The 13,809-nt window shown below is 37.9% G+C and overlaps 1 protein-coding gene across 2 annotated transcripts in view; it reads left to right on the top strand.

The window, feature by feature from the left end:
* Positions 1-13,809, top strand: part of CEP112 (centrosomal protein 112) — a 432,986-nt gene that overhangs the window by 189,631 nt on the left and 229,546 nt on the right. For both annotated transcript variants that reach the window (XM_007455273.1, XM_007455274.1), the window contains one exon: positions 11,627-11,734. In XM_007455273.1, the coding sequence (XP_007455335.1) occupies positions 11,627-11,734 (108 nt within the window). The remainder of the gene's footprint in view (positions 1-11,626; positions 11,735-13,809) is intronic.

The raw sequence follows: 13,809 nt of genomic DNA, 5'->3' as shown, positions 1-13,809 counted from the left end.
CCAAAGGCCTGCTGAATGAAAGGAGCCAAAAGCAAAAGAGTACATAACTGAGTGTTGTATACTCTCTGAATGATGTTAGAATTCCCTAGATAATGTCACATTCTTTGTTTTAGTGGATTATCAACCCAGTTTGTTTCAGAGCAGAAGTCCTGTCTCATTTTCTATGGATGGGTTCCAGTTTCAGTTAAGTTTCCAAGCCTTTGCTCTACAGGGTTGGGTCTGTTTGTATTGTGCCACTCAGGAGTGAGTCTAGACTTGGGTGGTGATTTAAATCACTCCACCCAATAACCCCAGGCACTCATGGAACATTCCCCAGGGTAGACCATATGTTTGGCCACTAAACAATTCTCAACAAACTTTAAAACAACTAAAATCATACAAAATGTGTTCTTTGACCCCAGTGGTAATAAATTAGAAATAAACAATAATAAGAAATCTGGGAAATCCCCATATATTTGGAAATTAAATAACACACATGAATAACTCATGGATCAAAGAAGATATTACAAGGAAAATAAGAAAATATTTTAAACTGAATTAAAATAAAAATATGGTATATTAAAATTTATGGAATGCAGCTAATGCAGTACCTAGAGAAAAGTTTGTAGCTTTAAACATCTAACTCTGAAAGGAAAGTTCTCAAATCAGTAACCTAAACTTCATCTCAAGAAACCAAAAAAAGAAAAGCAAGCTTCTGCTCAAGGAAGCAGAAGAAAGGAAATAATAGATAATTTTATATACATGCAGAAAGCAAAGAAAACATTAAAATAGAGAAAACCAAGAAGAGATAGAAAGTCCAAATTGTCTTATAATAGATAATGATATTTAATTAGCAATTAGAAATCTTTTCACAAGGAAAAGCCCAGGACCAGATGGCTTCACTGGTGAATTCCATCAAATATTAAAGAAAAAAAAACTTTAGTTCTTTGGAAACTCTTTCAGAAAATTGAGGAGGAAGGTACACTTAATCAGTTCATTCTCTAAGGCCAGTAGGACTCTAATAGCAAAGCCAAAGATGCTGCAGAACTAGAGTAGTATCTGTCACCACTGTAGACACGAAAACCCTTAATGGTATTTTAGTAAACTGAATCTGGAAACTTATAAAGATGATTATTCACCAGGACCAAGTAGGATTTATCCCAGGAATCCAAGCTTCTTTTAACATTCAAAAATCAATTAATATCGTACAGCATATTAATAGAATAAAAGACAAAACCACACGATCGTCCCAACAGAGACAGAAAAAGCATTGGAAAATGTTCAACATCATTTATGATTTTTAAAAAATTCTTGGCAAGTTAGGACTAGAAGCAAATGTACTCACCCTAATAAGCTACATCTATGAGAACCCTAAGCAAACATGCTTAATGTTGAAAGACTTAATGCTCTTCCTCCTAAGAACAGGGAAAAGATGTCTGCTTTTGTGACTTCTATTTAACATTGTATTGGAGACTCTAGCCAGTCTCTAACAGGGCCAACAAAAACCCCCAAAAAACCCCAAACAAACAAACAAAACCCCAAAAGACATACAGATTGGAAAGGAAGAACTACCAATGTCTTTAGATGACATGATTCTGTATATGGTCAGAATCCATAAAAGAAGTGCTAGAACTAATAAATGATTTAAACAAGTTTGCAGGGTACGAGGTCAACATACAGAATTCAGTCATGCGTCAATATACTAGTAATGAAATACCTGAAAATGAAACTAAGAAAACAATTTAATTTACAAAAGCATCCAAAAGAATAAAATATTTACAAATAAACTAATGAAACAACGTGAAGACTTATGCATTGAAAACTACAAAAGATTGCCGAGAGAAATTTTAAACGATGTAGAGAGAGCTATTCTGTGTTCATAGGTTGTAAAACTCAGTATTGTCAAGATGAAAGTTCTCCACAAATTGATGTATAAATTCAATGTAATTACTGTAAAAAAATCTCAATACATTTTTTGGGTAAAAATTGGCAATAAGAAATGTTTATTTTCACTAGTAAATTTGTTAAAAGTAAGTTAAAATAGCACTGAGCTATTTTCCAACTAACACATAGGTAGAAATCCATGAAGGCCTGTGGACACGGGCAGTGACACACATTTCAGGAGGAAGAGTAAAGATATGTAACCTTTCTGGAGGATTGGTTTAACATTGTGCTTATGATTTACCTGTTCTACTTCTAGGACTTTATTTTTTAGGACTCCAAGGTTTGCAAGATACATGTTCAAGGATGTTTATTGTGATGTTATTTATTAATGGTAAAAAATTAGAAACTATATGTCAAAAAAGTTAGAAAGAATGTAAAAACTGATAATCTTTTTTTAAAAGGTAAAAAATGAAGTCTCAGAGTTGTGTGGCAGAACGGAAAGCCCTGGAGAGAATGTGATCTTGGGAACCATTAAATTAAGAACCCTACCCAGCCGCAAAGTGAGACTGCCGTAAAATGAGGCAAGCCAGGGATGAGAGACAGTATCTGTGCAGTTGATTCTGGAACCACCCTTCCAGTCGGCCCACCCTCACGTCTGACCGCTCTGCTCTGTGCAGGGTCATTGTCTGTCTTCCTTCACCAACTCTGCCCACCCATTTGACTTTCCCATTTCTTGACCTTAAAAGAGTCCATGTGTTCCTACCATGGAGGTGTCACGTCACTGTGGACTGGTTAGATGATCCGATGGAGGACCCTCTTTGGTGCATACCTCTAGGGTCCCCTTCACCCCCCACATACCCCACACCTGTGTCCTGTCTTTGTCAGCAGTCCTCACTGATCTGTCCAGTGGTGCTAGATTCAGACTCAGTGAAAACTGATAGTGATGGCAACAGACAAGCAGGAAATGTTTTGATTACTTTCTGTTGGAGAAAAGTTCTTCTGTGGTTTCAGTCATAAACAGTTTTGCCAAGTGAAGTTGAGTTTCTGAAATAAAGTACCTTTGGTGTGAGTATAATGATAAGGAACCCCATTTATAATGGAATTCTTATAGCCAGGCTCATTTGCAAATTGAATAATTCTCCCATGGCAAATTTGAACAGACATTAAATAAAATGTATATGTCAAAACATGATAAATTAGATATCTTCTATTCCAGATTGTGAGTTGATTAAAAAGTGTGGATGTGGGCTTCCCTGGTGGTGCAGTGGTTGAGAGTCCCCCTGCCGATGCAGGGGACACGGGTTCGTGCCCCTGTCCGGGAAGATTCCACTTGCCGCGGAGCGGCTGGGCCCGTGAGCCATGGCCGCTGAGCCTGTGCGTCCGGAGCCTGTGCTCCGCGGATCTGATGTAGCTCCAATTCTAAAAGAAAATCACTCAGCAGATTTAGTATTTGGAGAATCATAATGTTTTCAGATTTTTCCATAGTCCATATTTTCCTTTTTTATTGTTGTTTTGAACTGCTCTTTTCTCTTCTCACTGAAATCTTTTGTGTAAAAGCCAGCAGAGCTTAGGGCATCTTTTTCCATTTGGAAACAGCTGCAGATAGAAGACAACAGGAATTTGAATTAAAAAATAAAAGCTTTGAGTTTGTTTTTGAAAGTGAATTGCTGTTTGAAAAATGAGGCCCATGAGAGAAAATGAAACAGACTTAAACTTTTTAAAAAACTTGCTTCTCACTGTTTCTTTCACTTTGAAGAACTTTTTATCTCATTTAAGATTGCTTAAATAACCTAATTTTTACTCCAGTGGTGAAATCCATTATATGTGTTAGCTGTCAGCAATTAGTTGTGTAAAATATACATATTTTAATTGTGAAAGCGTATTACTCTGCTAGAATTATTTCTGTATATATGTATATAGTTGTATTTTTTAAAGAAATAGTGTTCTATATTTACCTATTCTCTGTGAAACAAATAAATGACTGAAAAAGACAGCTATGTTTTTTGAAGTATTGGCAGCAATTATAAAGTGAAACTTTTTCATCTTGAAAAACCGACTGAATGAATGTCAGATAACCACTTCCTCCTGGGGCTTCCACAAACCACTTGACTTTTCTAGTTAATTTTTCTCCCCTTGAAAATTCATCCTCATTAACTGGTATTTGCTGCTAATATCTGGCTTTAAATTCTGTTCCTTTTTCTTTGCAGCTGTCAGCTACATGATATTAGCTTTATACTTGGAAAACCCAGTGGTTTGCTTGCCTTGAAAAGAAAATTCAGAAACACTGCTGTTGACTAGTGAGGTTGCTTCTGGTCGCTAGTACATTTGAAACTGATTAGCAGTTTCTTACATTCTTAGGGATTATAAGTTTAGCTCATCATCTCATTCTTGCTGTTGAATTAATGAAAAAATTCTCAAGGTACAAGGAAGGAAGAATGCCTCTGTATTTTTGTGCCTCTGTAAATGTAGATGGATAACAAACAGACTTAGAGAGAGAAAGACCCATCATACAGACCACTCATCGTGACTTGTACCTTCGTCCTCTTGTCCTTTAAGGGTCATGCTGGCTCATGTAATTTTTTTTTTTAATTTATTTATTCGTTTTATATTTTAGTTTTGGCTGTGTTGGGTCTTCGTTGCTGCACATGGCCTTTTTCTAGTTGCTGTGAGTGGGGGCTACTCTTCGCTGTGGTGTGCGGGCTTCTCATTGCGGTGGCTTCTCTTGTTGTGGAGCACGGGCTCTAGGCGCGTGGGCTTCAGTAGCTGTGGCTCGCGGGCTCTAGAGCGCAGGCTCAGTAGTTGTGGTGCACAGGCTTAGTTGCTCCGCAGCATGTGGGATCTTCCCGGGCCAGGGATCGAACCCGTGTCCCCTGCACTGGCAGGCGGATTCTTAACCACTGCACCACCAGGGAAGTCCAGGCTCATGTAATGTTAAATGAGTCTTTTTTAGACCAGTTTTAAGGTAAAGATCCAATAATAATAGAAGCATTTTCTCTCAGTTTTAAAAAATAATTAATTAATTATTTTTGGCTGTGTCATGTCTTAGTTGCAGCATGCGGGCTCTTACTTTGTGGTGCCCGGGCTTCTCTAGTTGTGGTGTGTGGGATCCAGAGCACTTGGGCTCTGTAGTTTGCGGCATGCGGGCTCTCTAGTTGAGGCGTGTGGTCTCAGTAGTTGTGGTGCATGGGCTTAGTTGCCCCACGGCATGTGGGATCTTAGTTCCCCTACCAGGGATCGAATCCACGTCCCCTGCATCGGAAGGTGTATTCTTTACCGCTGGACCACCAGGGAAGTCCCCTCTCTCAGTTAACTTTTTGATGATAATGGAGAAATCTGTCTACCATTTTAACATTTGAAATTTTGTCTTTAAATGAGATTAGGTAGCAGAGGTAAAATTCTAGAACTATATTTAAATATTTCAGTAGAGCCTGTTGTGCTAATTAATCAATTCCAAATGACAACATCCAAAGACTATGTATAAATATTTGGCTTTGAAAAACAAAATTAAACAAAAAATCAAACAAATAAGTAAAAGAATCTTTAACTCTCATCCTTAAATGCTTAGTAGAGTAGTAAGTGAAACTTTTCCTAATAATATTCGTCAAATCTCTTTTGCAGAAGAAAAATAAGCCAAAAAAAATCTACTGAGAACATTGGACCAGGAAATACGTCATTCTTTTTATAATTGGCTGATGTGAAGGATTATTAATTGTGAAAACAGTAGCATTATTATTTTTTAATATTTCAAACTGTTTTATTGACTTATTGGCCAAGGGTTTAACAGACCTGATTTCTTCTTTCATTCATTTATAAAAAATTTATGAATACTTGCTCTATATCAGCCATTGTTGTAGATTCTTGGAATTCAGAGACTATTAAGCCACGTTTGTGGCCTGTGCGATAGACTGATGCGTAGCTGTGTGATTGTAATTGGCGGCGTAACTAGTGGAATTAATAGGTCGTTCGGCGAACTCAGAGGAAGCACATCTAAGGTGGCCCATTAGATTATATGCTGATCTGCAATTGTGGCATCTTTGTGTAACAATGAATTTCTCAAATGTTTCCTGTTAAAATGTAATTGGTAGTGAATTTAGCAAAGCTTCTAAATATAAGGTCAGATATACAATTCAATTTTATTTCTATATATTAGCAACCAACAAATAGAAAATAAACTTTGAAAAAGATATCGTGGTACCAGAAAGCTTCTCTTACCTAAGAATAAATGTAACAAAAGAAATGCAAGGCCCCTGTTTTGAAGACTAGGAAACATTACCGAGAGGAACCAAAGAAGACCTGAACAAGTTGAGGGATATATCACGTGTATGGATTCAAAGACTCAATGTTATAAAAATGTCAGTTCTCCCCAAATTAATCTATAGAATCAACACAATTCTAAATATCAAAATGTTGCAGTGCTTTTTGAGGGGAGGAGTGAGGGAAACTGGTGAGCTGATTCTAAAATGGATATGAAAATAGAGAGGGCTCAGAATACCTATGGCAACCTTATACCACCAGACCTTGAGACTAATATTAAGCTATAGTAATTAATACAGTGTGGTTTTGGCACAAGGATGACTAGTGTTTTACAGGAAAGAGACCAAAAAGTGGACTCACACATATATGATCAATCTGATTCATGTCAAAGGAAGTGTTGCAGTACAGCAGGGAAAGAAGGAAGGATCATTTCAGTAAATGCTGCTGTGTCAGCTGGACAGCCATATGGAAAAAGAATCCTGCCCCTTATCATATCCCATCACAAAATTAATTCCAGGATTGTAGATACACAAGTGATAGGTAAAACAATAAAATTTTCAGAAGAAAATGAAGGAGCTCGGTGAAGATTTTCTGAATAGGAAACAAAAAGTGATAAAACCCAAAATGTTGTTAAATTTAAATTCATTAAAATTAAAAACTTCTGTTAATCAAAAGAGACCAGTAGATAATATAAGAGTGAACTCAGAGTGGGAAAAGATATTTGCAGTTCAGATATTGAACAAGTAAATTCATAGCCAGAATTGATAAAGAGCTCCTACTAATCAATAAGAAAAGGATAGGCATCACACATGTGTTAATTAATTTTCTCTGTTAAGGATATTAGTTTCTACTGAGTCTTTAGCCAAGCACAGAAATAATTATTTATCTATCTTTCTGCCATTTATGTCTGTCTGTCTCTCTCTCTCTCTCTATATATATATATGAAAATATTTGAAGGACAATTTCGTATAGTTTAGCTAAATATGTATTAAATACAGCAGAATACACGTTGAATTGTATATCTCTATAGAATTGTATAATTGTCTCATATGAATTATACTGTCAGATAACTCAGAACATAACACAAGAGTACTTTACTACAGAAGAACAGTAACGTATCGTGACCACATTTGACAGAGTGCCAGATCTTGGCCCAGTGCCCACTCCCACCCTCTTAGTAATACAGTACAGCCCTGATTTTATTTAGGGCAACAGTAGACACAGTTTTAAAACTGCAATCTCGTACCCTGCAGGTGGAGTTTGGCTTTTAATGTAGTTCTAGTGAATGGGATGCAAACGGCATGATTAACTTGCTTCTGACAGGAACTTGCAGGAAAGCCCCTTAAAAGGGTTTCCACTCGGCGACTATGGACCCTGTGCCCTTGCCCCATCACCCTTTGCTCTTCCTCTCCCAGGTGTTCAGAGCTGCAGAAGCCATCCTGCAACCATTCTGGAAGCTGAATCACAGAGACCTTCACCCTGACATCTTTGAACTGCCGATGCCGCAGCCTATTTCTGAATGTTTTACCCAAGGAAAACATAAAGGGCCTATGTTGCTTAAGCTCTGGATACTTAGGTGTTTTCTTACATGTAGCTCAAGTAATGCTTGAGGCACCATCTAAGGAAAAGCCAACACCCTTGTCTACCTCTCTCTATTACCTGTAAACATTAGACATTCACAGAAATACACCCCAAGCCCTTTTCTGCTCCTAATTTGATCATCACGTTCCACTCTTGGAGTTTTTTGGAAGCCAGAGTTGCACACTGAAGGAATGGGTTTGTTTTTTTTTTTTTTTTCCCTTACCCTTGAAGTTAAATGGAATATGGAATGATGTGTGATCAATCAGAACCTTTTGTATCTACGGCAACTAAGAACGCTGCGTTTCTATGCAGACTTCAAGTATTTTACAAGACTTGTTTTTATATTTTTTTGGTTAAATTGTGGAAGGAGAATGGAGTGGGGTCTTGCATTTTCGGTCAGTATAAAATAACATTTTCTTATAGCAGTTATTATTTACTTTGAATTTTTCTTAATGTTTAGGTATAAAAGGTCTTTCATGTGCTTTAAATTGTTTTCTATTTTGATTATAGAAGATAATTCAATTTTCTGAAGGAAGACATCCTACTTTTTACGAATGTTGAGTACACAAAGCTCTTAATTACATTAAAAACATTTTAATAATTATTATTTATTTTTAATATTCAATCTGTGCTGAAGTAGAATAAGAACCAAAAATCAATTTCATAGGAAGATCTGTCTTAAAAGTACTGAAGAAACCAGGTCTTGCCTCCTTGATTTACCTTCTCTTGTTTTCTTTCTCTTTTGCTTTTGCCTACCCTCCATTCATCCTTAAGAATTTAATACATGTTTATTCTGCATACTGTGGCAATTAGTTAATAATTAAGATACAAAAGAATTATAAGTTGTAGTTTCTTTTATTTGGGAGCTCACGATCTAGATGAATAAACAAAGCTCACACATTTGAAACACTCCCATACTCTAGAGAAACATACAGTGTGCCAGGAAAATGAAGATGTTAGGTCCTAGAGCACAGAGAGAAGGGAGATGTTCATGCCAGTTGGTGGATCAGAGAACACCACAGAGAGGAGAGGAGGCTCGAGTCAACCTTGAAGATGGATTGTTGGTTGAGGAAAGATACAGAGGGGTTTTCAGATAGTGTGGGGAGCGAAGGAGAATCCAGAATAGCCACGGGAATCAGAGTGTGTAGGGGCAGAGCTTGCCGAGGACAAATTAAGGGGCCTTTGGGTGGAGGTCTAATGTGAAAAGCACTGAAGGAGAGAGAGCCTTGAAATCCATGTCTTGAGGTAGAAACGGAAGAAAACAACGCGGGCTCGACTGTGCTTCCTTTAGAAATTCCTTAGCAGATTTGATCACGAGACTGATGGCGTACGGGTCGGTCGTCTTAACACTCTGATCACTGAATTTGGAAGCTGATGACTTGGTATTATCAAGGTTGCGGTCTTTGGCATTTACAAAGAGATACTTAGGTACTAAATATGCCGTAATCTAGAACTCCAGACTTCCGTGTAAGAACCAGAAATGGAAAGAAAGGTTGGTGTTAAATAGCAAATTCGTGGGCAGGAATATGCCTTTTGTTCTCATCCAGTGAAACTGGCTGCTTCTCACCGAACAGCTCTGCTCCTCAAACCTTAAAGTTTAACTGTGTCTGAATAAATGTATTTGAATGGTTTTTTCCCCCCAAAAATCTAACATGCAAAACTGAAGGGAGCCTTTTCATGGTTTATTTCCTCATGTTTTATCTAATCTTAGCACCTACCAAAAGGTGGCCTGCAAGAGGACATTGTGTACAAGTTGAAAAGAAGAAATATCTCAGCGTATCAGCAAAGCAGAGCAAGAAGTGATACAAAGTAGCCAGTGACAGAATGGTTGTCACATGAACTGACAGGTGCTTCAGAAAAACTATTTTTCAAAATTAAACTGGGGTAGAAAGACAAATTAAATCTTGCACCACTTTGAATGAAAGGTGCCATTTCCATGTCACCTAGCGGAATAGCTTTCTCATTACGTAAGGACCTCTCTTGCCTGTCATATGTAAAAGAGCGAGGAAAATAATATATCGTCTATCTCATTTTCTAAGTGATAGAAAACATTAGATTCAACACTTTATCTTATATGTGTTATAAAGAATTTGGCCCTATTAAATGTTGAAAATTGTCCATTCAGCAAACTTCAAACCAAGTTTGGTGCACTGTGTCTTTTGGGGGTTTTTGTTTGTTTGTTTGTTTTCATTTGATTAGTATTTATTGAGTCCCCATATGCTCCAAACAGTGTGCTGAATGGTTGGGATACATGAGTGAACGTGGAGTTACATCCCCCTGGGGGAGACAGACATTGCAAACAACCCTAATGAATAAGTAAATTATATAGTATACCTAAAGATGCTATCTCCTGTGGTTAAAAAAAAATCATTAAAGCAAGGAAAGGGCGGCTGGGAGGGCTGCAAATTAAAATAGGGTGGTCAGGGAAGCCTCAGTACAAAGGTAACATTTAAGCAGAACTTGAAGCCTTTGAAAAACAAGCTACATAAATGTTGGTGTGGGGCTTCTAGATCCCAAGATGAGAGCTTTGCTGGCACGTTTTAGGCCTAGCAGGGAGGCCGGTGGGCTGGCGTATGGTGGTGATGGGGGCCCTAGAGATGAGCCGAGAGAGGTACTGGGATTGGATCATAGACTGTGGTCCATTCTTTGACTTTGACTTTTTTTTTTAAGTAACAGCTTTAATTGAGGTATAATTCACCTACCAACAGTTCACTCGTTGTAAGTGTACAATTTAGTGGTTTTTTAATACATTCACAGAATCGTGCAACCATCATCACGATCAATTTTAGAAGGTTTCCATCACCCCACAAGAAACCCCATACCCTCCCAAACCCCTTTCACCCTAGGCGATCCCTAGTCGACTTTCTGTTTCTGTGGATTTGACTCTTCTGAAAATTTAGCACAAATGGGATAACACAGTACGTGCTCTTTTCTGACTGCCTTCTTTCACTTTGAATACTGTTTTCAAGGTTCATCCATGTTGAAACGTGTATTAGTATTTCATCCCTTTTTATGGCTGAATAATATTTCATTGTATGAAAAGGCCACATCCTGTTTATCAGTTGATGGACATTTGGGTTGTTTCCTCTTTTTGGCAATTATGAATAATGCTGCTATGAATATTTGTATATAGGTTTTTTTAGTATGGATGTATGTTTTCATTTCTCACCTCAGAGCGGAATTCCTGGATCGTATGGAATTCACGTGGGTTCATGTGGTTCATCTCTAAGTTTAATCTTTTGAGGAGCTGTCAGACTGTCTTCCGAAGTGGCTGCCTCACTTTACATTCCCACCAGCAGTGTGCGAGGGTTCTCATTTCTCCACATCTTCAGCAACACTTGTTATTATCTGTATTCTTGATTATAGCCATCCTAGAGGGTGTGGAGTGGTATGTCGCTGTTTTAATTTGAAATTGCCTGGTGACTGTGATGTTGAGCATCTTTTCATATGCTTGTGGCCATTTGTGTATCTTCTTTGGAGACATGTCTTTCCAGTTCCTTTGCCCAATATAAAATCAGGTTTAATTGCCCGTTTATTATTGAGTTGTAAGAGTTCTTTACATATTTTAGATGCAAGTCACTTTTCAGAGAGATGGTTTGCAAATATTTTCTCCTGTTCAGCACATAACAAGGCCTTAATAAAATCTTGTTGAATAAGTATCTGGATGTTCAAAATTATATTTCCATCACAGTGTCATTGTAGCTTTAGAGTTTAGTCAATTGTATACCAATTATAATTTCCCTGACTTAAAACTATAAAAACCTGTCAAAATAGATGGACATATCCTTCATTATTTTATCATCTTTAAATTCAGCATTATGATTGGTGAGGTGCTGAAAATCTGTCATTTTAATGATGGACAAGTGACGAAAATATGGAATACAATTTGTCATTTAAAAATTTAATATTTGATTTTTAAATTTTATAGATGGGAAAAGTGGAAGCCGATCTAACTAGATCCAAGTCTCTTCGTGAGAAACAGTCGAAGGAGTTTCTGTGGCAGCTGGAGGACGTCAAGCAAAGATACGAGCAGCAGGTGGGTCCTTCCTCTGACGGCTGCCTTTGATTCTCTCACATGCATATACTCTCTCTTCTAAATACCTCTTTATGTCACAAAATCTCTGCACAACGAAAATACTTATAAGAACATTATTACCAATATATTTGAAATATTTAGAATAATGGTGGTTTCACTGGAATCTAGAAACAGAGAACCTTAGCTGTCCGCTGAAGTCTGTTCTGACAGTTGACGAAACTGAACGTTTAATTGAAACGTTTATTGCGGTTCCTGAGTTCTCCTGTCAGAGCCCAAGTTTGACTTATTTATTTAAGAAATAGTTTGGGGCACCTACTGTGGCCCAGGTGCTGTCACCGACCCCGGGCAGAGCAGTAAGCAGGGCCGACAGGGTTCTTTGCTCACAGAGCTTGGATTTTGCTGGGCAGCCAGCCCATCAGTTAAAAATGGGATAATTTCAGAGAGTGAGTTGGGAAGAAGAAAGGAGGGAGTGTGCATGGACTGCCGGGTGGCGGGTGGAAGGGCCTGACCGGCACGGACAGGCGGGCAGGGGCCTGGTGCTGAGAGTACTGGCGACGGGAGGGGCCGCGAGAAGGCTCTGGAGGAAGAGGGGTCCAGGCCGGAGGGATGGCAGGTTCAACGATGCTGCAGCGGCAGCCGGCGGGGGCTGTTCGGGGAGCGAACGACGCTCGGGCTGGATTGGCCGGAGCACCGAGGGGAAGGGTCCGGCTGGGATCAGGACGCGGGGGCAGCAAAAGGAGTTTAATTCTGTGCTCAGTACCCTGCCTCTTGTTTATTAATAAAAAAGGCTTTATTTTTATCTTTTTAAAAATATATCCCTGCAGACTCTCGGAAGAGTCAAGGCAGCTGTTAATTTTTACTTGTTTGTCTAATTTGCTTGCCTTGTTTCCTTAACATCTAGAAAAATACTGATTAGCTTAGTCACTCAGTTAAAATTGTTTCCTAGACAGTATTTGAGCCTTTTTGTTCTGGAAATCTGAATAACTTTTTCTTTCATTATTTTATTTTTAATCCCTTGTTAAGTGGGTCCTTCACCTGCAATTGCTATAGAAATATTTTCACATGAGCAAGATGATATATGCTCATGGAAGATTATTTGAAATAATGAAAAAAAGTTGTAAATAAAGCCAATGATTAAATTATTGTAAATCTACGCTATGGAATGCTATGTACTTGAAAAGATTGATATAAATTTGTAGGAACCAACAGACACAGATTTCTAAGACACAGTGTTAAGGGGGAAATAAAGCACATGACAGAACAATTGTTATATTATGATCCTATTTATGTAAAATTAAAATATATGTGTCTGTATCATACAGCTAGATATGTTAGTTTAGCTTTAAAATTCTAGAAGATTACACATGTCTATAGAATGGGCATGAAATAATAGGTTAGATTATGATAAACTGACACTTTCACTGTATGCTTTAAAAAGACTTTTTTACTTAAAATTTCACAAAGAGCATATGTCATGCATCACTTGCATAGTTGAAATATGAAAGTTATGAATGTAAAGAAACAATAGAATAGAATAAATGTAGAACATTTATATTATATCTGTAGTATTTTAAGTGGGTAATAAATTTGGATTAATGCAATACAAAATCAATTCAAGCAATTACACATAAAATTGTATATACATAAAATTACATAAGAGATGAAAGTCCTAAAAGATAAGAAAAGACAGAGAAGGAAGAGCACTAGCAGATGATTTCAGAAGTGCCAGAAGGACATGGGCAACTTCAGACTTTCTGACTCCAGAACCCAGTGCCATAGAATTATTTCCTCAGAATCTTCTTTAAACAATGGTGTGAGAAGGAAGTATCTAATTTCTGATTCATAGATGATGGCAGTGAAAGTCATTCTGACATACACCAACTGAAAAACATGTGTTTCCACTGACATACACTTTCTCTAAATAGTCGTGGAGGACGTTTTCCGGACCTTTAGTACTGGAGTGGAGGTTGCTTGGGAAACTAGCTTTAGAAACTAGGCATAGAAACTTACATAAGGGCTTCCCAGGTGGCGCAGTGGTTGAGAGTCCGCCTGCCGATGCAGAGGACACGGGTTCG

Source organism: Lipotes vexillifer, unplaced genomic scaffold (assembly GCF_000442215.2).
Source record: "Lipotes vexillifer unplaced genomic scaffold, Lipotes_vexillifer_v1.1 scaffold664, whole genome shotgun sequence".
Lineage (NCBI taxonomy): Eukaryota > Metazoa > Chordata > Mammalia > Artiodactyla > Lipotidae > Lipotes > Lipotes vexillifer.
The sequence above is the reverse complement of the archived record's forward strand: the minus strand, read 5'-3'. Positions and strand labels throughout refer to the sequence as shown.